The 25,494-nt window shown below is 39.1% G+C and overlaps 1 protein-coding gene across 1 annotated transcript in view; it reads left to right on the forward strand.

Annotated features, from left to right (window-relative positions):
* HMCN1 (hemicentin 1) overlaps nt 1-25,494 on the forward strand; it is a 223,243-nt gene that overhangs the window by 148,155 nt on the left and 49,594 nt on the right. Inside the window, exons 57-83 of the mRNA XM_014946817.1 lie at nt 760-856; nt 3,840-4,001; nt 5,019-5,132; nt 5,251-5,453; nt 5,690-5,771; nt 5,902-6,033; nt 6,262-6,411; nt 8,276-8,435; nt 9,048-9,172; nt 10,567-10,750; nt 10,917-11,014; nt 11,507-11,785; nt 12,362-12,552; nt 13,904-13,985; nt 14,762-14,898; nt 18,049-18,190; nt 19,230-19,374; nt 20,201-20,328; nt 20,747-20,903; nt 21,082-21,203; nt 21,398-21,562; nt 21,690-21,797; nt 22,279-22,416; nt 22,564-22,698; nt 22,970-23,239; nt 24,164-24,354; nt 24,735-24,948. Of these exons, the coding sequence (XP_014802303.1) occupies nt 760-856; nt 3,840-4,001; nt 5,019-5,132; nt 5,251-5,453; nt 5,690-5,771; nt 5,902-6,033; nt 6,262-6,411; nt 8,276-8,435; nt 9,048-9,172; nt 10,567-10,750; nt 10,917-11,014; nt 11,507-11,785; nt 12,362-12,552; nt 13,904-13,985; nt 14,762-14,898; nt 18,049-18,190; nt 19,230-19,374; nt 20,201-20,328; nt 20,747-20,903; nt 21,082-21,203; nt 21,398-21,562; nt 21,690-21,797; nt 22,279-22,416; nt 22,564-22,698; nt 22,970-23,239; nt 24,164-24,354; nt 24,735-24,948 (4,111 nt within the window). The remainder of the gene's footprint in view (nt 1-759; nt 857-3,839; nt 4,002-5,018; nt 5,133-5,250; nt 5,454-5,689; nt 5,772-5,901; nt 6,034-6,261; nt 6,412-8,275; nt 8,436-9,047; nt 9,173-10,566; nt 10,751-10,916; nt 11,015-11,506; nt 11,786-12,361; nt 12,553-13,903; nt 13,986-14,761; nt 14,899-18,048; nt 18,191-19,229; nt 19,375-20,200; nt 20,329-20,746; nt 20,904-21,081; nt 21,204-21,397; nt 21,563-21,689; nt 21,798-22,278; nt 22,417-22,563; nt 22,699-22,969; nt 23,240-24,163; nt 24,355-24,734; nt 24,949-25,494) is intronic.

The raw sequence follows: 25,494 nt of genomic DNA on the forward strand, positions 1-25,494 counted from the left end.
TGAGTATGAGATCCTGAATTATTTTTTTTCCTACAAGGTGCTGCAAACCTAAGGAGGCTTTGTCCCTTTGCCCTGTCCCTCAGCTGCTTCTTCCCACTTGTGTGCAGTTGTGCTGACCCAACTGTTTGTGGGATGGTGCTGTGAACCGCTTTGGTGAAATCACTTGGTTTCAAATAATGTTCATTTTTGTGGAGAACAACTTCTTGTCGTCAGTTTTGTCCAAGTTTTCCTAACAGAGTTTAATAATTGCAAAATGTACTTTTTTTTTTTTCATTTGATGAAAATAGTGAATTCTGAAGAACAAGCCCCTGCCCCTCCCATCCTAATCAGTAGATGATGATGAAACTGTTAAAACAGAGCACTGAGCTTAATTCTCTCCATTTTCACAGCATGATCTAAGAATACAATAGAAACTACAGAACATATAGAACACTGTGATTTTTATTTAAAATATTTTCTGAATGGTTGTTTTGTTATTCAATTTGAATGAATTTAATGTGAAAGATACTAAGTTGACCTTCTGGAAGTTTGAGACACACGGATTTGCATAACAGATTCTGAAAGGAGTAGCATCAGTGGAAGTTTCTCAAACGGCCTTCTTCATAATAACTGCAAAGGCAGTAGCAAAAAAACTAATCAAACCAAAAAAAACCTGCAGACTTGCATGCCCTAAAGACCTTGGGTACACCCCAAAACTTGATGCTTTAGCAGTAAGTTGTCATATATTAACTCAACAGCAATCTTGTTTCTTTTTCTTAGATTTTGAATTCCCAAATAACAGATACTGGGAGGTATGTCTGCATTGTGGAAAACATAGCTGGAAGTGCCAAAAAATATTTTAACCTAAATGTTCATGGTAAGTACAATAATGCAGGATTTTCTGGTTGTCTTTTCTCAAATCTTAGTTTAGCCTGAATGTGTTAATTTTAGCAGTGTGCTTAGGCACATACTTATCTTTATGCATGTAAGTTGTCTTATTGTTGTAAAGGGGATTCTGACGTACTAGAAATCAAATATAAGCTTAAAGTACTTTGGCAAAACATAGTTTGTGATACCCCATGGCTTCAGCACTTCATATGTATTCTATGTAAGTGGAAAATATTAGTGAGGGAGCCTTGTGTCATCACTATGTGTGTACACTGTGTGGGTGTTGCTAAGCCCTGAAATAATGAGTTACAAACCAATATCAAGGCGATATGGCATTGTAAAGGCTTAGGGTTTTTTTGATTTCTCCTTTAAGATTACTTTCTGTTCGTTGTTGTTGTTGTTGTTGAGGTAGAATAGGATTAAAAGAAATTTGAGCCTTTGGCATCACAAGTTTAAAACAAATACAATCAAGAAATCAATACATTTTCCATTATTTTAAAGAACAGTCTCTCCATCACCTTCCCTTACCTCTCCTGATAGCTTCAGAAAATCAGGATACCTCTAATTAACATTTCAGAGTTAACCTTAACTTCTCCTTTTATTTCTGCTCACTCTTCCTCCCACCACTTTCAGCTTTCCATTCTGAGTAAAAGATCAAATAAGCATTAGTCCCACAGAATCATCTGCACGGGGTACATGTTAAAACCTACCAAGGAATACTGGCAGCTACCTCTTTATCTGCTTGCACAGTATGATTTGGAGACTTATGAGACAGTCTCCTACATATGATCAGTATGCTTCTTCCTATCCTTGCTAGCTAGCTAATCTTCTGTGTTATGTACAAGAAAGAATATCTTCTCTTACATATATATCTTCTCATATCTTCTCTCTCTCGCTTAAATACAGTACCAGCATCCAAGGAGTTTGATGATTCAGGTTATTGCATACAGAGGAAATAAAATTTTTTCTCAATCACACATGCTGCTAATTTACCTACTAAATGAAACAAATTTATAGTGCTTTTTTCTACTCAGTAATACAATTAGCCAAAACCATTGTTGTCGTGGGAAGAACTTGCCCTGGAGTCATTCTCTGAGAAGTTATTTTCCTTCAGTGGAGTCTATCCAGATTTCCTGATGATTGAGTTTTGTTTAAAATAAAACTAATTTGTTTTTCCTGACATTTCTGTTTTAATTTAAACTTATTGTCTTTAAAATATTTGTTTATAATGACTATAGTCTAATACTATTATTTTAAAAGAAATATTTGCATGAAGCTTCAATTCCAGCTCGACAGTACTATCAGTTTAGGTCTATTAATTTCTGAATGCAGTTGCATTTGAAAAATTGGTCTCTAGCCCTTCAGGAAAGGACCACCCAAGGTGAAGCAGTGATGAAAATGCAGTGTCATTAAGCAGCACCATCTTTGTTTTGTCAGTGTCAAAAAAAGGTTATTTTCCAGTATTTCTGTATGTTTCCTATGGAACTGTTTTCATTAATGAAAATAAAATATTAAAGATTATGATCTTTAATTTCTTGTTTCAAAGATAATTAAAAGAAAACCCTCTAAACCGTTGAAATAAGCATCCAGTTTTAAAATCTCAACTTATATAATATACAATAAATAGGTAATTTTCACACTGAATACTAAAATTGAGCCCCTTACTCATCTGTATGCAGATTACCTATGGTACATTTGTGAATGGTTTGCACACGCTGTGAAGGCTGCGGAATTTGAAATGTACCAATTCTCTAGTTTAAGCAAAATTCATTAAAAGATAGCTCAGATTTGGCCCTGTGTATTTGTCCCACTGTCTTGCACTGCCAATAATCACATCTGTGGGAAAGTAACTGTAAAAGTAAATAAATATAAATAACTATAAAATGTCATCAGATCAGAATTCTGTATTTATTCTAGTGAACCATTTTACACTCAATATCAGGGAGATAACCTTTAATTATTCCAAGTTGAAAAATATGGACTGAATTCACCCGTGTACATTGACTCCTCTTGTTTCTGCAGTGCCCCAGAGGAGCAATAAACTTGGCTTAATGACTGTTTTGTGTCATTCAAGTGACAGAAAGCAGCTGGAGTATTTCTGGTGGATATTGTCCAAAATACTTTAACATTTCTGTCTTTGAAGAAGAGGATTCCATGTGTTCTTTGGAATGATTTTTCCACCCAATAGCGCCAAGAATATGCTTTTGCATTCCTCTTAAGTGTTTTATATATCCACACTGCAAAAACATGGAAACTAAAACTTGGGGTTTATTAAAAGGAAGAGATTTACAGTTATTTCATTTTAAATAGTTCTTGTAGAAAGGTCAAATGTCATAATATTCTTGTATTTAAAAATACTGGGACTTGTAATGTTAAAAATGCACCCCTTAGAGCAATGCTTGTGTGCGGGAATTTTAAACTGCTTAGCTCACTCCTAAACAATAGGCTTGTCTGGTTAACAAAAGAAATCTGAACTTTATCAGAAGGAATAATATTTTGGTTCTCTATAATGAGAAAATGGACTATTTCAGAAAGACTAGGAGCAATACAATCAGGAAGAAATTATACTTTGTTATAGTACATATCCTGACAAGGTAAATTTAGTCTGTCCTGCCTTAAGTAGCAAGTGTCCTGTAAGTACAGCTTCTTAAAACTGATAGTGCATTAGTCAAGGAACTTCAGGATCTCTTATAGGTTAATTAGCCTTCCCAGATCTCGATCACAGAAGGATTGCAGACTAAATAATTGAAATCTTTGTAAATTGTAGGAACAAGAATGACCGTTAGATTGACTTTAGTCATATTTCCAGATATATCCAAAAAGCAGTGGACCCATTCATAGGATGTGAATGATTGTTGCAACTTGACCCTTTGGGCAGAACTCAACAATTCAGCTTTATTTTAGTAAATCAGGATCTTGTGGTTATATTGTTTGTGCTATGATAGATCTTGTTGATGCATTTCTCTCCACAGTTCCTCCAAGTGTCGTTGGTACTAATCCTGAGAATTTGACTGTGGTGGTGAATAATTTCATCTCTCTGACTTGCGAGGTCACTGGCTTTCCACCTCCTGATCTCAGCTGGCTCAAGAATGGAAAACCTATTAGTTCAAATACCAACACTTTTATTGTGCCTGGTGAGGAATCTCAGCTATTTCTACAGCCTTTGGGCTCAACTTCTGCGTGTTTTGTCTTAATAAGGGCGATGGCCATCATTTATGAAGCCAGTATATTCTTAGTATTGCTCCAGTGAGCAGACAAGACATTTGGTCTACTGTGTTTAATAATTTCTTGGCTGTTGGGAGGGTTCACTTTTAAAGAAAACTAGCTCAGACTGAATTAAACTCTGTGGAAAAGACTAGAGGGCAAGTCACATAACAGAGGTGTTTTGATATGGGTATTGATTAAATTTGAGTTGCTTTGGCTCACGTTTCAAAGAAGTGGTCAGAAATTGTGATGGAGGCTAAGATAAATTCTGCTGGCTTGGATGACAAAAAGTTAAAACCTTGGGAAACTGGGTTAACCCTGCTGAACTCTCAGGAAGAAATCCTTCCTTGTATTTGGAGGTTGTCTTAACCCTTCAAAGCTACTCGCTAAATAAGGTCCCTGAGTGGCTGTGTCATTTCTGCTCCGGCTGCTTGTCTTCAGCCCAGGGTGTCAAGTGCAGACCATTTGTTGGTGCTCAGTCCTGTCTGGCCATCATGACATGACAGTTTACGCTGTGTTACAGTGTAGACTAAAGCATGAACGTGGAAATAGCTTAATGGCAGTAGAGGCACCTGTACAGAGCAGTGATGTATGCACAGGCAGTTAAGTGGCTTCACAAATGGAGGCTGGCGAGACTGGAGAATAAAGAGTGGGATAGTGACAGAGTTAAGTGGAAAGGCTGTAGTTAGATCAGGAGACAGCAGTTAGTAGCTACAAAAGAAACAGGTCTAAAAGGAATATTTGTGGTCCAAATTGATAATTAACAGCGCTACTGAAGTTTACCCTTTTTAATGAACCTTAAAAAGCAATGGCAATGGAGTGATTTTTGGAATCTGAGGTTAATTTAGTAGCTGTGCTCAGTCTGCTGGACCTGTAATTTTAAGATAACATATAAGAATGATACGATAACCATAGAATAAATCTCAAGCCTTCTCTCTCTACTTCAGGTGCTCGGACTCTGCAGATTCCCCGAGCCAAACTACTCGATGATGGTGAATATACTTGTATTGCCAGAAACCAAGCTGGGGAAAGCCAGAAGAAGAGTTTCCTAACTGTCCTTGGTTTGTTTTTTACAGTGTTCTGAAATAGTGTCTATTGCTTTGAAATTTTATATTTGTTTGGTTGTTTTCTGCCCTCTCACAGAACAAAGGCACAAATAACTCTGAGCTTCTTCTGCAGTGCCCCCAAGCATCAAAGACCATAGTGGAACCTCACTGACAGTGCTGAACGTGAGGGTGGGCACCCCGGTGATGTTAGAGTGTGAATCCAATGCTATTCCACCACCAGTCATCACCTGGTACAAGAACAGGCACATCATTTCAGAGTCTGCAAATGTGGAGATCTTAGCAGATGGGCAAACGTTACGCATCAAGAGTGCAGAGGTAGGCCAGGCCAGTGGGATGCTGCATCTGCCACTACTCTGCTACTGTTAAGCAATTATTTTGCTCTTTAGTGGTGTATTTTATGAGCTTTGTGGAGAAGATGTATTTGCTGGAGGCCTTTCATTCTGTGAAAAGGACCTTGATCTGGCAGAAGCAAAGTCTGTTAATATCACGGAAATGCAGCATTAAAATCAGACTCCATAATAAGATTTTTTTTTAATTTATTTTTATTTTAGGTTTCTGACACAGGCCAATATGTGTGCAAAGCCATAAATATTGCAGGGCGAGATGATAAAAATTTCCATCTTAATGTTTATGGTGAGCATACTTTGCATGATCTGGTGTAGCTATTCTAATACAATTAACATTTTACAATAGACAATTTCAAATCAGTTTACAAAAATATATGGTAAGCAAACCGTTCTTATTGCTTCCATTCAATATATAGTGCCACCAAATATAGAAGGCCCTGAACAAGAGTTCATCAATGAAACTATCAGTAATCCTGTTACCTTTGTGTGTGATGCTACTGGAATTCCTCCACCAACGTTAGTGTGGCTTAAGAATGGAAAGCCAATAGGTAACATTCTCTCACTCTCTTTTCTGTTCTTTTTGCCCCCTTTTGGGACACCATTGTGCTATTTGCTGTCTGGTTTTTGTTTCTTCATCTGTCTCTAGACAGACTCTTATGTTAACTGATTGGAATCTTTATTTTGCTTTGTTTTGAAATTTTGATGGAAAAGTTTCTTGGGATGTGTTTGCTCTCTGTGGGCTGGTTTGGAATGATGATTCGTTTACATATTTTCAGAAAACTCCGATTCCCTTGAAGTTCATATTTTATCTGGTGGAAGCAAGCTTCAGATTGCTCGCTCTCTGCTTCTAGACAGTGGGACCTACACATGTATTGCCTCAAATATAGAGGGAAAAGCTCAGAAAAGTTATGTGCTTTCCATTCAAGGTAAGGCATGAGAGTGCAGTAAGCAGAACTGGTTAAAAATTGATTGAGTATGACACTGTGTCTGTGCTAGAGACACTGAGATAACATAACCATGTAGAAAAGTGGAGAATTCGAACTGTTATTTCTATCATCTGCAGCCAGTGGGGAGAAACGGTTAGAGGATTCTACACTGTTAGGCAGAAATTTGCATGAAAAAGAATATTCTTAACCTCTGCTTGTAGGAGAACTTGAAAGGCTTCAGGAAGGCTGTGTGTGCTTGCTGCTGATCACGGCCTTCCTTCTGCTGAACACTGGTTGATAAGAGTGCAGAGCACCACACATAGATGGATTCAGCAGCAGTGATACCTGCTGCCTTTTTTTTTGCCATAGCAATAGGAGTAGAAGGCAAAGAAATACTGGCAGAATTTCCTTCTGATTTTTTTTTCCCCCTTGTTAGTTATGGAATTGTCTCCTGCCTCGCTAGAGCTCACCCTTACATTGCAACTATCTTTGTTTTCCTCCATTTCTAACGATACATCCCCATTAATTGCGCTAGTTCCCACTTGTGTCCAGTAACACACCAGTTGTGTAGCATTTCCAGCTTCCTGCCATTGTCCCTTCCCATGCTGGCAGTTGCTGGTTAAGGAAGAAGAGGCAGCAACAGCTGGGTGAAGGTGAGCTGAGCGTGCTGGTCCACCCATGTGTGGTAGCTGGCCATCAGCAGGCCAAACAGAACTAGTAACTGTTCATCATAGCAATCATTCTTCAGGGGGGTTGGTTTTTTGGTGTGTCCCTGCCTGCCAGTTTTTCCCCAAGTTCAGGAATTTGATATCAAGCTGCTTTTTTGATCAAATGTGACTGAAATTGCTTGAAATACTCTGTTGTGGTTTAACCCCAGCTGGCAGCAAGGACCTTGTAGCCATTGTCTCACTCCCTCCAGATCCCAGTAGGGTAGGGAGAAGAGTGAGAAAAAAAGACTCACGGGCTGAGATAAAAACAGCATAATAGAACAGTAAGGGAAGAGAATAATAATAATGAAGGTAAAAGAACATACAGAATTAAGTGATGCAATACAATTGCTCTCACCACCCGACAACTTATTGCTCATCCAATCCCGAGCAGTGATCATCAATTTCTAGCCCCAGACAACCCCCATTTATATACTGAGCATGACATCTGTGGTATGGAATATTCCTTTGGCCAGCTTGTCTCCTGTCTGTGCTCCCTCTCAGCTTCTATGGGAAGCTGAAAAAGTCCTTGACTTAATATAAGCATTACTTAACAACAACTAAATCAGTATGTGTTAGCACCATTGCTCGAAGTCCAAACCACAGCAGCTACTAGGAAGAAAATTAACTATATCCCAGCTGAAACTAGGACGTGCTCAAAACTTACTAGTGGGACTGACAGTCTTGACTTGATGGACAGCATGACAGTCCGTGGTTTTTAGAACAGGCTAAAAATGGCTACTGGATAGGATGGAGTAAGTGTGTGTCTGTTAACAGGAATATGATGGTCTACAGTAAGCACATGCTCAAGAGTTAAACAGACATGTAATTGTTACAGTGCGTTGTGATGTTTAAAGAATGGGATTTTGTCATGATATTATTGTACATGTTTGCATTGTTTGAGCAGGTAACTGTAGCTATTATGTATAATGGCAAAGATTTTTATAGTTTTGTAAATTAGCTCTTTTAAGGAATGATTAAAGTAGCTTTGAATTTCTCTTTGCAGAACCCACTCTAGTAACAGCATAATCGTATACTTTCTAAACTAGATATGAATGGAGGTAATGCAAAAAATGCTAGTACTCATGAGCTACTGCATTATAACTCTTTACAGTTTAGATTATGTTTCTTCTCTTCCTTCCATCATACATTTCCAGTTCCTCCTAATATTGTTGGCTCTGAAATGCCTAGTGAGGTCAGCGCCCTCCTGGGAGAAACCATCCAGCTTGTCTGCAATGCCAATGGAGTGCCCACGCCTGTTGTGCAATGGCTTAAAGATGGAAAAACAGTTGCCAGTGACAATTTGCAAAGAATAAGGCAAGCAAAAATAAGCAGACGCTGCATTCTCTTCTTGTATGATTTTAAACCTCAGGGAGCCCTTTAGCGAGCGTAAAAGAGGGGCCTAAGGAGGGAGTGTAAAGAGGCCCTGAGTCTTGTCTTAGCCAGATTAAGAACATTATCTCCTTCTGTAGCGTCTATAAATCTAGTATAGTTTGTCACTACGTTGATATTTTTTAAATTACTTTTTTTCTGGTACAGAGATAAGTATATGATATCTATTTCTTTCTCAGTTGATAAGTTCCATTTAAATTCATCAGGTTCAAAAAGTTTATTAAGGTCTATAAGTTCCATCGAGTTCCTTTGGAGGAGAAAGATCTGAGACAGGAAAACATTATACTATTGATGCTTTTCATTATGGGTTCTTCAAAAGCCTGGTTGGAGTTGAATCCTAATACAAGGTTAAACGGGACATCTCTAGGAATAACTTCCTAGTCTATCTCTAACAACAATATTTTGCAAAAAATAATGATTCTCTCACATCCCAAGAGGATAGAGGTAGTTGATCTAAATGTACAAATCTGACTGTTTATTTGCCAGGTCATAGGAATAAGTAAACAAACTCACTGTGTTTTATTACCTTCCTTGTAGAGTAACTCCAGATGGCAGCACATTAAACATTGTCAGAGCTCTCAGTTCTGATACAGGAAAATACACTTGTGTGGCTACTAATGCCGCAGGAGAGGAAGACCGCATTTTCAACTTGAATGTATATGGTGAGTTTTCACAGATGTGAAACTGAAATCTGGTCCATGATCCTATCTTTGTAAGCACTCCCAAGAGAGGGCCAAGAAATGAATGCCTGTCTTCAGTGTAATACTACATGCATGTGTTTTCAATTTCATGTATTGTAGATATCACAGTATATTACACAGGATGTTCTTTCAATGACAAAACAATTGAAATCACTGTTAAATATGTTTTGGGATAAACAGAAATTAATTTCTTTGGTGTATTTCACAATAGAGGGATTCTGCTTGCCGTGATCGTTTTTTTTCTTGTAGAGGAAGATACACTTGGGGCTCATTTACTGTGATACTGCTTTTTTGTTGTATTAGTTTATCTTCACTAATTCCAATCAAAGTACATCAGCTGAAAACAGTGCAGTATGATAGGGAACTAATAGTTAGAGGTCACCCCTTCCCTGAAAAATAGTTTATTCAGAGTTTAAAAGAAGAATGATACAGTTTTGGGTGAAATTCTTCTCTTGCACAATTTGACAAACAGAAGATAGTAAGCATAACTCTTTTTTAGCAGTGTAGAGAGTGGACATTTTAATTTGTAAAAAATTGTGTTCATGAAGTACAATGACTAGTGTGAAAAAGTGCAGAGTTGTGCATCAGCAGCGTTCCACAGCGGTGTCTGTCCCAGTCAAACAGAGATGAATATGAGCGTGAGCAGAATAACAAGAGATGACTTTTGATGGAATAAATAAGAGCGAATGACCACATCACATCTTTTTGGGACAGAAGGGCACTACACAACAGTGGAAACTTTTTTGATCAGTTTATATTGGTTGAGGTTCAAGCAAGAGCCAACTTAAATGGTCTTATCTATCCGACTGTCATGATGCGTGATGGGATCTTAAGTCAGCCAGAGCTTGGAGCTGCATGTGGCTGGGTCTTCTTTATAAAGGGAGTCCCCTCTTGCCCCCAAGACCAAGACTTCAAAAATAACCTGTAAAACTAAAAAGCCTAAAAAGCACTTTTTAAAAGATGTATTTAAAGAGGTAAGTTTGAGTGGCAGCAAAATACCAAGTCCCATCTGGCCCTTAAGCAGTTCAGCCCATTCCCTCTAAGCCTTGACCACTCACTCCTTCCTGCATTGTCATTCTCTCCCCATGACCTCCCACTTGTTTGCCTCAGCCTGACAAATCAAAGAGGTATTTTCACTGACGTTCTAAAGTGCGACTGATTTTAAATATGTAAATGCATAATTTATTAGTGCTCAATATTATTGGTAGAGGATTTACTCTTTAAAAAAAATGGTGATCATCTTATTGAATTGCCTGTGGGGCATTAGGTGCAGGATTTCCTACAAGGTAACACATGTGGAATGATTTATAAAAGCCAGTTTTAATATCTTCCTTTTCAACATTTACAAAATGTAGTTCCTCCAACAATAGCCAATAATAAAGATGAACCAGAGGACCTCAGTGCCCTTTTGGACACCTCCCTAAATATTGAATGTACTGCTACTGGAACTCCACCACCACAGATAAACTGGCTAAAGAACGGCCTTCCTCTGTCTGTCTCCTCCCAAATCAGGTTGCTGTCATCTGGACAAATTCTCAGGTTGGTTTTCATCTATTTTAACTAGCTGAGTTTTCTGCTCTCTTTTGTTAAATCAGCATAATTCTGCTACTATTTTTGGAAGAAAGAATAAATTTTGATCCAAACTATGCCATAACAGAGATAATGCATTCCATTTATAGCTTGCTTAAAATTGTTTTCTCTTTAGGCTTGCCCGAGTACAGATATCTGATGCTGGTGTGTACACTTGCGTAGCGTCTAACAGGGCTGGAGTGGACAACAAACATTACAACCTTCAAGTTTTTGGTGAGTTTCTCTGAAATGCTTTACTTAATCTTATTTATTAATTTCTTAAAACTAATGTTTGGTTGTCTTTCTCACCAACACACCGTTGTAGACAGCCACAAGTATATCTTACATAGGTAATCATTAGGGTAACTTTAATGGGAAGTGGTTTAGCCCTAGAAGAGTCCTTACTTGAATTGGCACCCACAATGTGTCAGAGGATAAAAATATATCGTTTCTAAATGAATTTTAGGAGGTTTTTTAGAAAGAATAAAAATATATCGTTTCTAAATGAATTTTAACACGTGCTGAACATGAATGTAGGTGAGGAAATGCAAAAGGGTAGCTGCATTCCAACTCTGTTATAGTCAGAATGAGTATCTGGGTAACACATGTGCTGAACATGAATGTAAGTGAGGAAATGCAAAAGGGTAGCTGCATTCCAACTCTGTTATAGTCAGAATGAATATCTGGGTTGTACTCTGTGTAAATCAGATCCTTGTTTCTTGGCAGTACCACCAAGCTTGGATAATGCAGGAGGAACAGAGGATGTGACTGTAGTAAAAGGCAGTTCAGTTTCGATGAAGTGTCTTACTGATGGCAGTCCTGCCCCAACTATGGCCTGGTTTAAAAATGGACATCCTTTAAGCCTCGAAGCTCACCTGACGTCAAGTAACCAAGGAATGGTCCTTCATTTTGTAAAAGCAGAGACTGGTGACACAGGCAAATACACTTGTGTAGCATCCAATGAAGCTGGAGATACCAGCAAGCACTTTTCTCTCAAAGTGCTGGGTAAGTGTTAACCTTTCAGTTGAACAAAATGCGAGTGGTGAGTGAGTATCTACTCAGGACAGCAATTTAAAAAACCTCTAGGGATAAGGAGTATTTTCAAGAAATATTTACTGTGACAAATAAGAGAAATAAGTAAATGGGAGATACCTAGAGATATGTAAATTTGCAACATAGCACATATTTTTTCCCAATGTTTCCTGAGTACTAAAATATGCTATAATTAATAGTAAACTAACTTACAAAGTAATTTGGTTTAAATGAATAGGCAGGATGATAGCACTGCTGAAGGCATAGCTGAAGATACAACAGTAAAAGGGCTAATAAATATATTCACTGGTATTATATAATATATTTTACCTGGGATTATGAAAACATTGTCTAACTAATAATTCCAACTCATAAAATATGCAAATTAATAGACAGAGGCAGATGACAATTAGGTGAGATACTCAGTGCGCTCATTACTCAGTCAGAAATAATGCAGACTAACTCTACAAACTGTAACCATAAGGTTGTGTATCAGGTTTTATAGGATTTTTGAGTCAATAAAGAACTTGAATGTTTTTCCTTCCACAGAGCCACCTCACATCAATGGTTCAGATCAACCAGAAGAGCTCTCTGTCATTGTTAACAACCCTCTTGAACTTCTCTGCATCTCTTCTGGCATCCCAGTCCCCATAATCTCATGGATGAAGGATGGGCGCCCACTTCTGCAGAATGATAATGTTCATGTCCTAAGAGAAGTCCTTCGAATAACCAGTGCTCAGGTAAAGTATTTGTTTCAAAGTAGGCTCAGTTTTGCAAATCCTAGAAGAGAGCCTGCTATTAGGACCATAGAATCATAGAATGGTTCAGGTTGGATGCACAGATCAGCCTGCTATTAGGACCATAGAATCATTGAATGGTTCAGGTTGGAAGGGACATTAAAGATCGAGTTCCAACCCCCCTGCTATGAGCAGGGACACCTCCCACTAGGCCAGGTTGCTCAAAGCCCCATTGGGTTGCTCAAAGCCCCACCATGCTAAGAGATGTCCTAAAAAACTTCTGTAAAATCATTCACCTGCATTTGCAGTTTGAGAATATATTTTTCAAGCCTTGCTGTTGAGTTTCCCATACAGAACAAGCAGTAGTAGTATGGTTTGAGAGTGCCCAAGCACTTCTGCCTCTCCTGAGTATTATTACTTCATCTCAAAATTCTGTATTTTTTTTTAATTTATTGGTGCTTCTTATTACAAAGCAGAACAACCAATGCTAGCGACTCATCTTTTTTCTGGGGTTGTTTCTGGTTTTAGTCTGTGTCTGTAATGTGTTCTTGTTCATTTCCTGCTTATTTGACTCTTATTCCTATGTATGACTTTTCTTCTTTAGTGTTTTGTAGTTCCTCCTCAGCCTTTCTTCTCTTTCTATTAGATTGGATTTTCCTAATATCCATTTGCTTCCCACATGTATAAGCCATAATTTACAGATAAATCTACATTTGCAATCATCTATGTGCAAGTTAAGAAAAAGTAAATAAAGACAATAGAAGGACTTTCAGATGAATTCAGACAATAAAAGGGTCAAGGAAAAAACAACCATTAAACTTGCACCAATAAATTAAGCCTGTATTCAGCTATGGACAGCCAGACCAAAGTTCACCAAACAGAATTGGGACAGGGCTCGGGTCTGATTGCTGCTCATTTTGTTTGTAAAGCAAACACTACTTCTTCTCTTTACAATGAAGAGTTTACAGGAAGGAGAAAGCATAAAGGTATTAATGAGCATGTAACAAAAGATTTCCTTTCTTTAGATGTATAGCTATAGCCAGTTCCATCTTTATTGATTGTGGCTTGCAAAAAGCATCACAAAGAGAAAAGTTCTTGCTGGAGGCATATTATTCAGAGAGATTTTATGGGGTCCTGCAGCTCCTAAGCCATCTCTGTCCTATCGCACTATGGTAAACTACAGAGGTTTTCAATAACTTTATTAATTTAATTTCAGGCATTTCTTATCTATTGTTTTTCTGTTTTAAGTGCTGCCTGTTATATGTTGCTGTCAATGTTTGTCTTTCAGTTTTTCTGAATTGCTCCCATATTTAGACGTTTCTGTTGAAGTTGTTTGTGTGTTTTCTCCTCCTAGGTGGAGGACACAGGAAGATACACGTGTTTGGCATCTAGCCTGGCAGGAGATGATGATAAGGAATATTTTGTAAAAGTGCATGGTAAGTTGAATTTAGGAGAAAAAATTATTCCTTCAAACTGTAAACTACTAAGGTACATATGAGTATCACATTTAACAAGTTATATATTACTTAAGAAGATATATTATGTGTCTTGTGAAAGTGATATTACACCATATGATCATAATTAACATTTCTGAATATGGATAACTCCCTTTTAATTGTGTATCATAGTCAAAATAAAGTTCCACCAGATGCAACTGATTTCTGTTATACTTCCAAGTCTTATATTTTGAATTCCTAGGAAGATGTTATGGATATCAGTATTCAGTTGAATTGAATTTATTGTACTTACTGAAAAAGAATGTGAAGTATACTGATATCTATGGTCATCTTGTTTTTTCAGTAGAAAAAGGTAAGAAATGTATTTAGAAATGAATGCATAAAATTCAGTGACAGTAAAGGAAGTATAAATGGGACTTCTGCAGTTTTATAATATGCCTTGTTTTTTTTCTGGAAGTTTATAACTTCTGTGTTTGGAAGCTTCTGTCTGGCTTAAAATTGGTACCCTCACTGAGAACGGACTTTAAATTAATTTCTGTCACAGTAGTTTCCAGCATGTGACATAAGAAGCAGGTGCCCAGTTAAACAAATGTGATATATTTAGCACAGGTATTGAAAAGTGGAACTAATTAATAGCACTGTAGCTTTGCATTTATTTTAAACTGAAGAAATAGATTAGAAATTTTCAATGGATAATTTTAACAGTGGCTCGTATGTATGGTGTTTATTTTTTTTTTCTTAATTTTTTGTAACAGTTCCTCCTAACATTGCTGGTACTGGTGGTCCACAGGACCTCACCGTGTTGCAGAACAGACAAGTTCTACTGGAATGCAAGTCAGATGCTGTGCCACCTCCGACAATCTCATGGCTTAAAAATGGAGAACTTCTGGAGGTATAGTGGTTCCCTTATTTATACTAGTCCTTTGCTCCCTTTATTTTTTACACACAGTGCTTGAGGTTTCTTATTCTGTTCACTTGCCCCTTAAGTGCAGTCCAAGTTACGGTGCCTTGAATTCAAGAGAAGCTGAGTAGCCCCAGTACAAATCCAGTTAGTCCTAAATGAGTACCTGAAGCTAGCGAGCATGTGAAGTGGCCATCCCGCTGTTACTTGTTCTTTTTTCCTTTAGGGGGATCCCTTGCTCCTCCTGGATCCTCTGAACAATGCTAGAAGCCTTCGGTATACTCCTGAATGGCTTCCCAGGAAAGGTAGCTGAGAAAAGACTGCACTATATGTTTCCTTTGGGTATATTATGCATCCTCATATTCTAGTAGCGTTTAGAAAGGAACTAAAATTCTTTACATTGGAAAAAAAGAAAGAAAATGGGTCGCTAATCACCACAGTTTTGTATCAAATGCATCATTTTCACTCAGAATTCTATGTAGTGTTGTGTTAAGGCGTCGAGTCTTTGCTGGTTGAGAGACAATGAGACAGATGAAGGTGGTTTATACAGAATTTTTTACTTCCCATTCTCTTCCCTGGGATCACCCAGAAACCCACCGCTTTCCAATTGAACAATTTAAGTTCCATTATTAATTGAACCTAATTAATTGATAATTTTCCCTCAATTGATCTTTATTCATTAATAAAGAGGAAAAAATTTCAGCTTATGGATTGTGTCCCCTTAACTGTAGTCCATCAGTAGTATTCACCTGAAGGTTTGCTTATTTGCTTTCCTTCTGGCATGCCATTGCCCAGACTCTTTCTGTATTGTAAATTCAGAAGAATGAGGTATTAGTGGAAGAAGTAAGAGTATGGTGGACAATTATGTCTTACCAGGTGCTGCTGGGGAATGTTACCTTGAATATAGCACAAGAGCTAGCCAGAAACAAGTGTAAGAGAAACAGCCTTCTTCTGAATGGTCAATTCTTTAATCGGGTAGTGGTTTTATTATTTTATTTTTAATGAAAGCAAGGTTGAACAATGCTTGGAAGTTAAGTATATGAATACCTTTTTCCTTGGAAAGCTTGTGTTTTAAAAGCAGGACTTGAAAAAATAAAAAAACCATGAAAAGAAGCCACTGTTAACAAATATTCACCAGAAAACAAAGCAGTAGAGGAACACCATGATAGACATGGGGACTCAGCTGAAAACCTGTGATTTAACTTCTGTAATGTTAGTTTTCTTTGTGCCTCATTAATTCATGTCAGTATGTGAGGGCTGAGGTATCTTGGTTGTGCAGTGTGGTCAATCTCCTGCCTTTTGATTTATAATCAAAAAGTAGGGATTTCAATCTCTAGAGTTAGCTCTCCTCCAGCACTAAATTTATGCGTTTAGTTCAGAGATGGGACTTCAAATTTGTCATGTATACTTTAAGCAGCAGACTTAGGCTTATTCTGACCCCTACAATCCTTACAATTGTCCAGCTTAGTTTATATAAATATATAGTCCAGATATCAGGAAAACATTAGTGTCCTCCTGAATGCCTGGTTGCTTTCTCAACCTCAAAGACAGGTAATAGCCTACTAATACTAAGCAGCTGGGAAAGAGCTCTCCCAGGTGTGTAAAGAGAGGTGCTCTGTGGCACATCATCCTTCTTATCCTGGAAAAATTAGAGGTTTCACAGTGACAAGAGAGGACTGGAGAAAGTCAGGTGTTCACACTGCAGTGTTGTTTCAATTTCAGTCATCACTGCCTTTTGTGAAACAAACAGCCTTGTGGTGGAGAGGGTCATTCCTCCTGGTTTTGTTGTCTTCCACTGTGCAGATTTTGAGGTCTGTTCTAGATCTCTGTATGCTTAATGATGTAATTGTGCAGCACCACTATTTTTGGTAGCAGAACTATAGAAAGATCTAGCCTCTAGCTGCTTTGGAGTCCTTGCACTCTTCATAGATTTGGAAATACACGCTGAGTGTTAAGAAAAGAAATAGGTAGGAGTGTCTTTACTGAATCTGGCTTTATTTAAACACTAAAAGAATTGCTGAAGTTGTAATTTTTCAAAGATGGGTTTTCTGACAGAGCATAAGGATTAAATGATAGCTTCATTGCCTGTCTTTTGTCATCTGTAGGCTTCTGTGTTTAGGCATCATAGCCTAGGCTGTGCACTCAACAGGAAATACCAGTTATTACCCAAAATCTGTTTGTCTATAATCCACTCTAGTGGTGAATCATTTCAGCTGTGAGGCTCCAGTGCTGCTGTTTATTGTGTATTGGTAGACTTGCTGACTTGGTGCCTAGTGTGAGACCAGCGTAGTAGGGTACTAGTGCAGAGAAGTGCAGAACTGGAGGAGTTTCACCTATCTTTTGGAGTTGCTATTCTTAGATCTTCTAATCAAGAGTAAATGGGTATTTCAGCTTCCAATTTCATCCAAAGTGTGAGTAGCACATACTGGAAAAGTTTGAGTTTCTGTTCTTTTTCTATTATTTTTTTTTTTTTAATCCAGTCAGGCTTTTGAACACTGTAGTTGATATTGCTATCAGTCATTCTTGCAGTTGAACACTTTAGTTGATATTGCTATCAGTCATTCTTGCAGGTCTGATCCAGAGTAGTTGTGGTAAAAAAGCTTGTACTTCAAATGGCTCCCTAGCAGGTGCTGTGGAGTCATTGTAGAGCTGATAAAGTGGTATCTTCATACTCAGCAATGCTGGCTAATAAACTTAGTAGGCTGTTTATGGTGATTGCCACCTGGTCAAGACTGTGATGTTTGAAGAACAGTGTAGAAAAACTTGTATTTCCTCTGCCTGTAGTGTGCATGGATTTTCAAAATAAATGAATGAATAAATAAATCATGTGCTATTAGCTGCCCCTTTCCATAAAAATTCAAAAGCCCTTTGGCTATGTAACCCAAAAAACTGTCTTATTCAAGCGCAGGTCCCAGTAGGGGTTTCAAGGGGAAACCATTAAGCAGTGATAATTTTTTAAAACTTTGTTTACCCTGTTATCTTCATGGATGTAAAAAGTTAAGCCAGCAATGAGTTCAGTCCCCGGTTTATCTTTGACCTTCCTTCATAACTTTTATTACTCTGCAATGAAAGAATGTTCTGTCTTCATAAAGAGAACAACGGTAAAGCTAAATTTGCCAAACTCTCTCTCTTTCCCCTTAGGGAACTCCTCGAGTTCGGATCCTGTCCAATGGGCGGTACCTGCAGATCAATAATGCTGACCTCAGCGATACAGCCAGCTATACGTGTGTGGCGAGTAACATCGCAGGAAAAATGACCAGAGAGTTCGTGCTGACAGTACACGGTAAAGTCATGGACCCAGTCTTGTGCGTTTTGATCTTTGCGTGGTATTTCTGCTGGAGTTCTAATGGCAAGAAGGAAGCGTCAGTACCTCTTTCTGACCAAGTGTCAGGCTGTCTCTGAGGTGTGTGACGATGTGTATTACCTCATGTGTGCCACCATCTGAGCCCACAGTTGTCACCCACACTGAAGGACCTGTTGGGGACTCACCGTGGCTCCCTCTCCTGTGCTTTCTGCTGATGGAGGGTGCTGTGCATCTAGCAGTCATCCCGATGTGGAGTCAGGATACCTCCAGAATGGACGCCCTGGGCCAGGCCTGAGAAACGTTCTTGGACAAATTTGGAGAAATTCTTAATAGCATTTGACTGGCACCTTGGTGTACTAGGTCTCATAGCTAGCTTGGCCACCAGTTTTGCAAGGTACTTGAAAACTGTGGTGGCTTCTCTGCATCTGTAAGCAGGAGATAGTGGGAGGACAAAGCTTGAAGGACCCTGTGCATCTTGGTACCTCTCATACTGCCATTGGCCTGAATTTCACTTTAACCCTATTTATGTTCCCACATCCAGTCTGATGAGAAGCTATTCTGTTCTTACACTCTGGTGATGATAAGAAACTTTTTCCTAATTTCCATTCTGTTCACAACTCGGTCGTATGTACCTTTGTTACACTGTGCCCCCACCAATGACTGTCCTTACTGGTCCAATTAAAATTCTTTTTTCTCCTTAGTTTATAATTAAGAAGCAAGGATATCACCACAGCCTTAATTTTCTGAATTAAATATGCTGAGCTCTTTTACTGTTTTAGCTATAGGGTAGCTTTTGCAGTAACTTGCAAAGATGATCCTTACAACACTTTTCAGACAAACTTTCATTCCCTACTGCATCGTGGCAGTTACCGTGCACTACGCAAACCGGTAAGAAACCCGTTTCTGTCTCTGCAGTGATCCCCATACCTGTTACTGCCTCTGTTTTCATGTGTTTAGTTTTGGTTATTGCAGCCTGAAGGTTTTTTTCTTGTATCATCAGCTATTTTTCCCTTTACAGTGGCCCCTACAATCCGAAGCAGTCCTCAGGCAGCTGTTGTGCACATAAACGCTACTGCTGTGCTGGAGTGTGTTGCAGAAGGAGTTCCAACCCCGAGAATCACATGGAGGAAGGATGGGGCTATTTTTACTGGAAACAATACGAGGTACTGTCCAGAAATCCAAAATCAGTTTTGTTTTCACACATCAGAACTAATATTTGTACTGTCATCTCCAAGAGACCCAAATGCAGAAAATACGGTGATAGAAACAGTAATACAAAGAAGTTCTACAGAAAATTAGCAGTACCAAAGTTTACATCCTTTTATGAGGACAAAAATCTCTCCCTTGCCAACCAAATGGAATACTAATTCTTCTGATATTTAAGATTTTAAACAGTAAACATGGAAAATCTTTGCATCTTTTTAAATATATATGGAGTTTTGGGATGACACGAAGCAATTTCATGGAGACCAAAAACTACTTGAGTGTATTCTGTCGTTTCTAATATATCAAATTTTCTATATGTGTTCTAGTATCAAATCTTATTGTAGTGAGTGGTTTCTTCCTTGTGATTTTTTTAAGGGGAAGTAGTTTGGCATTTTCTAGAACTAAGCAAATGCTGAAGAATTCAGTTATATTTAAAAAAAAAACAAAGATAGTTTACAAGCATTAACTAGGGTTTTTTAAGGTTAAATGAGAAACCACAGAAAGGGGCTTTTGGATATTTTCTGCAAATCTGTCATCATTTATGTGGAATCACTATGTCAGCTAGATTTCATAATCTCTCCGAAAAATAGATGTGCTGGGAAAGAGTGAAGTCAGAATAAATGCAATAGATGAGAAAACTGTGTGTGCCCAAATGAAGACACCACGTGTTTAGGCTATTTGTTGTGTACCCTGAGTCATCTTTTGCTTTTGCAAAAAGCAAAATCGGATAGCCTGTGGTTCCATTGATTGGATAGTAGAAAAAAATATATGGCTTTGTTTCAGGTATTCCATGTTAGAGGATGGATCTCTTCACATCCACTCAGCACAAGTTACTGACACAGGAAGATACGTGTGTATGGCAACTAACACAGCTGGCACTGAACGCAAACGAATTGATCTGCAGGTTCTTGGTAAAAGTTTTGGTTTTAGATAAACAGATATGTTTTTACAAGTCTGGAGTCCAGTTACATCATTTTTCTTGTTCTGCCAGATCCAATTTTAAGTTTAGCCCCTTTTTAGTTGCTTTGGTTGGGGGGGGAAAAAAAAAAAAAACAAAAAGAAAAAACCAAAAAGGTAATACCTTTATAGCCTTAGGAATACAACCCAAATGTTCATGAAAAGAAAATACTCATTCCTTGTGTGCTGGAACTAGAAAGACTTGACACATCCCATGCTATGTGTTTAGTAAATTTACCACTGTCAAGTTACTCATTATAAAAATAAAGTAAGTGTGTTCAGGCAGTTCAGCCCTGTATATATAGATAGGACAGCGGTGTGTGGGCTTATCTGTATGATTATTCTGAATAATTAGGCTTTGTTTATCCTTAGTTCCTCCAACTATTGCTCCTGGACACACAAATATTACAGTTACTGTAAATGTGCAGACCACTTTGCCTTGTGAAACCACTGGAATTCCCAGACCAGCAATTAGCTGGAAAAAGAATGGGCATCTGCTTAGTGTTGACCAGAACCAGAATACATACAGGTGAGAGATGTTTTCTTTCCACCCCGAGTTTGAAGTTTTCAGGGATGATTTTGGCACTTTAAAAATCTAGCCATGCTTAAATGTAATCTTGCATAGCCAGCAAATACAGTGGTCTGATTACCTGAGAAGAAAAAAAGTATTTCAATGGCTTTTACTTTCTTCTCTTTTCTTTGTTCAGACTTCTGTCTTCGGGTTCCTTAGTAATCATTTCTCCCACTGTGGACGACACTGCTGTCTATGAGTGCTCTGTGTCAAACGATGCAGGAGAAGATCAAAGAGCAATTGAGCTCACTGTTCAAGGTAGAGGGGATATTGCTATTACATGTGTGTGGCACCTAGACTTTCTCTGGGGCATTCCAATGTTGAGATTTTTTTCTATCATTCTTTTATGATACTGATATCCATAAGTCATCAGTATTCCCAAGAAAGTTATTTCCAAGAATTCATAAAAATGAAAACGGGCCAGTAACCTTTACACTTACCTTCATTTTTAGTGCCCCCATCCATAGCAGATGAAGCCACAGACTTTTTGGTAACAAAGCTGTCTCCAGTCGTAATTTCCTGCACCGCGTCAGGGGTTCCTGTCCCCTCGGTTCATTGGACCAAAAATGGCATAAAGTTGCTTCCCAGAGGAGATGGCTACAGAATTCTCTCTTCAGGTATGCAAACAATCCCCAAAAACACCTCTCTCCAACTTCTTAGAATAAAAATGCTGTAAAAGAGTTTTACTGTAAATACTTTACAGGATACTGCTGTATGTTGTAACGCAGGCTCTCTCTGCTGCAGGTGCAGTTGAAATACCTGCTGCTCAGTTAGGGCACGCGGGACGGTACAGCTGTGTGGCCCGGAACGCCGCTGGCTCGGCTCACAGACACGCCACGCTTCGTGTTCAGGGTAAGGTGGGAAGACAAAGTGCCTTCTGTCAGAAAGTGTTGCCCATGAATAGCTCTGTGTGCTGCAGAGGAGTGGTGAGACCAGAGCAAACCATCAGCAGTAGCTCTTGCTCAGCTGAATTGTCTCGTGGATGCCCTGATCATTCACAGAGTCACTACGACTCTGATACCTTGGATGGAGCCTCCACAGTCCATCCTGTTCTATTTTATTTTTGAAAGATTTTTGTTTCTTTGCTTTCTGGTAAGTTATAAAGCATCCATGGTGGCAAATGGTATTAAGGCAAATGTATAAGCATCATACTCACGCTGATTATATTGTTATATTTAAGAGCACTTCCACTGGGCTCTCCATACGGATGGCAGAATACAGCCATTGATAATTTTGCTTTCTCAGACTCAGGTTATGTGATTTTAGTAACTTCTGTATTTTCTAGCTTTGAAGGTTAAACCTGTTGCATTTTCCTTTTTATTCCGTTCTGCAGAACCACCAGTTATCCAAACCCAACCAGGGGTGCTGGACGTCATTGTGAACAATCCCATTCTGCTGCCGTGTGAAGCGACGGGCACACCTCGACCCGTAATAACATGGCAAAAGGAGGGCATCAATATAATCACAACAGGTAACCTCTTAAAGCCTGTACTCCAGCCTACTTGCTGTAACTCAGAAACTTATTTTCTCTTTTCTGAATATTCAAACTTGGATTTAAGGAACCCTTATATGGGTTCCTTACACAAAAAATGCCAAGCTTTGTTTATGTTTGTTTTAGGCAACAGTTATACTGTTCTTCCCAGTGGCAGTTTACAGATTGCAAAATCAGCTGTTGAAGATGCTGGCACTTACATGTGTGTTGCTCAAAATCCAGCTGGCACTGCTCTGGGGAAGATCAAACTGAAAGTTCAAGGTAAATCATCTTTTAAACTCTTGTAGTGATTTACAGACAAGAAATTTGTGTGTGTCCTGTTAGTCAAAACCCAATTCTGAGTAACACAAATGGTCCTAATGCTTGTCTACCTGATTTGACACTGAGTAGAGCCCAGGAGCTTCGTTCCTTTTAGTGGTCTTTCTACTTTAGGATTCAAGTATACTTTTAGGATTATTTTCACTAAGAACCGAAGCATTCTATGCTTCTTACAACATAAATTCTTTTTAAAATTTTCTTGCTTCTTTTTCAGTTCCTCCCGTTATCAAGTCGCCCCTCAAGGATTACGTTGTTCCTGTTGATCAGTCTGTCACTCTGCAGTGTGAGGCTGAAGGCTACCCTCGGCCAGAGGTCAGCTGGCATAAAGATGGGCAGCAGATCACGGAGTCCCTGCGGCGCAGGATCCTTAGCACCGGGGCGCTGCAGATCGTGTTTGCGCAGCCCGACGACGCCGGCCGGTACACGTGCATAGCGGCAAACCCGGCGGGGTCCGGCAGCTCCGGCGTGGAGCTCACCGTGCACGGTGAGTGGGGCTGCACGGGAGCAACCTGCATGATCCCAGCACGAACCCACAGAGGGCAAGGAGCTGGGATGTAAGGGAAGAACTTCAGGAAAGTTGTGCGACTTCACGAGTTTCCATACATTTCACACAGAATCACACAGAATCGTAGTGGTTGGAAGGGACCTCAGAGATCATCGAGTCCAACCACAAAAAACCACAAAACCCACAAACCACCACCCACCACCTAAACACACAACAACAACCACCAAACCAAAAACCATCACCCACCCACACAGCACCCCACCACAAACCAGTAATCTTGGGCACTAGAGCATGCCCTGAAGAACCATGTCTACACGTTTCTTAAATACCTCCAGGGATGGTGACTCCACCACCTCCCTGGGCAGCCCATTCCAATGCTGGATAACCCTTTCAGTAAAGAAATGTTTCCTAATATCCAACCTGAACTTCCCCTGGTGCAACTTGAAGCCATTACCCCTTGTCCTATCGTCTGTAACTTGGAAGAAGAGACCGACACCCGTCTCTCTACAGCCTCCTTTCAGGTACTTGTACAGAGCAATAAGGTCTCCCCTCAGTCTCCTCTTCCCCAGACTGAACAACCCCAGTTCCCTCAGCCTCTCCTCGTAAGACTTGTGCTCCAGACCCCTCACCAGCTTCGTTGCCCTTCTCTGGACCCGCTCCAGCACCTCAATGTCCCTCTTGTGGTAGGGGGCCCAAAACTGGACACAGTAAAAAAAATTTCCATAACTTGGGTGATAGTTCGTTACAAGAGTTTCTCTGGAGTGCTTAATGGTCGTCATTGATGGAGACAAGAAACAATACAGAAGATTCAGGCAATGATTTCTTCAGTCCTGTATTATATGCTATTACAGTACTGCTTGGGTAATACATAAAGGTCAATCTTTTTAATAAACCTTCTCACAGTTCCACCCAAGATTCACAGCACGGAGGCGCAGTACACCGTCACCGAGGACTCCCAGGCTGTTCTCTCCTGTGTGGCTGAGGGGATCCCAACACCAACAATAAACTGGAAGAAGGACAATACGCTGTTAACAGAGAGAGTAGGAAAATACCGGGCTGTGCCAGAGGGAGACCTCATTTTGGACAATGTTGTTGTAAGTTCCCTAAATCTAAGCTATGACTTGACATGGTTTGGCAGTAATAAGACCCTGCTTTTCTTCATTTTCATACACACCTCTGGAATAGTCTTTTTTTATATTTTGTTTGCTTGTTCCTAATGTTCCAGAGTCTTTATAAATGTTTCATTTTCCTCTGAGGAGTAAAATATCTGTGAAAAATTTGTGGTGATAAATTGTAAGGAAGGGCAAAAAGAAGTGTAGGTCATGTTTCAAATTTAGAAAAAGTGGAAAGGTTTCAGGTGAGCATCTCTACTGAATGCTTGTTCCAAACCTTTTAAGATTCTCTCATTGTTACAAGTGGTAGTGTTGTGTAGGGTGTATCACAGTTGACATTTCCCCAACATGCTTTCTTTCAGCCTGAAGATTCTGGCAGTTACACCTGTATTGCTAACAATGCTGCTGGAGAAGACACACACACGGTCACCCTGGTGGTTCATGTACTTCCAGCTTTTACTGAACTACCTGGAGATATATCTTTGACTAAAGGAGAACAACTCAGATTAACCTGCAAAGCAACTGGGATACCTGTACCCAAAATAACATGGACCTTTAACAATAACATCATTCCAGGTGGGTAACACCAGGTCTTACTGATCATTCCGCTCTAGAGTTGTTTTCCCACACACAACATTGCAATTAGTTTAGGAAGGAAAAAAACTAAGGAAAAAAAAATACTTGTTAGGCAGTGATTATATGAGGAATATCTTCAGTATCACACAATCATGTAATTAAATTGCCTCTGAGACAAAGTTGTAAGGAAGATAATTAAGAAATCGTTCCTTTTCTGTAGCTAATAATGTAACACATTAAAACCACTCAGTATGTGATGATATTTGCTCAGCATCCAACAACTAGTGCTATTTCTCTTAAATATGAAGAAAACCTCAGCAGTTCACAGGATGCAGATGCACAAAGCTTGAAATTAAGGGACAACTTAAGACATGCATGTGGGCAAATGTCATAGCAGTGACTTCTCTCTGCGTTTCTAAGATGCCTCAGAAATGAAATGGCACAGTGCCACCGAGCTGTGTTGCTGAAGAGAGTGTAATTCAAACAATCTTACAACATACCAATCACTGAGATGTATGTGTTTAAATTAAAGTCGTTGAAGTTAAC

Source organism: Calidris pugnax, unplaced genomic scaffold, assembly GCF_001431845.1.
Source record: "Calidris pugnax isolate Ruff unplaced genomic scaffold, ASM143184v1 scaffold30, whole genome shotgun sequence".
NCBI lineage: Eukaryota > Metazoa > Chordata > Aves > Charadriiformes > Scolopacidae > Calidris > Calidris pugnax.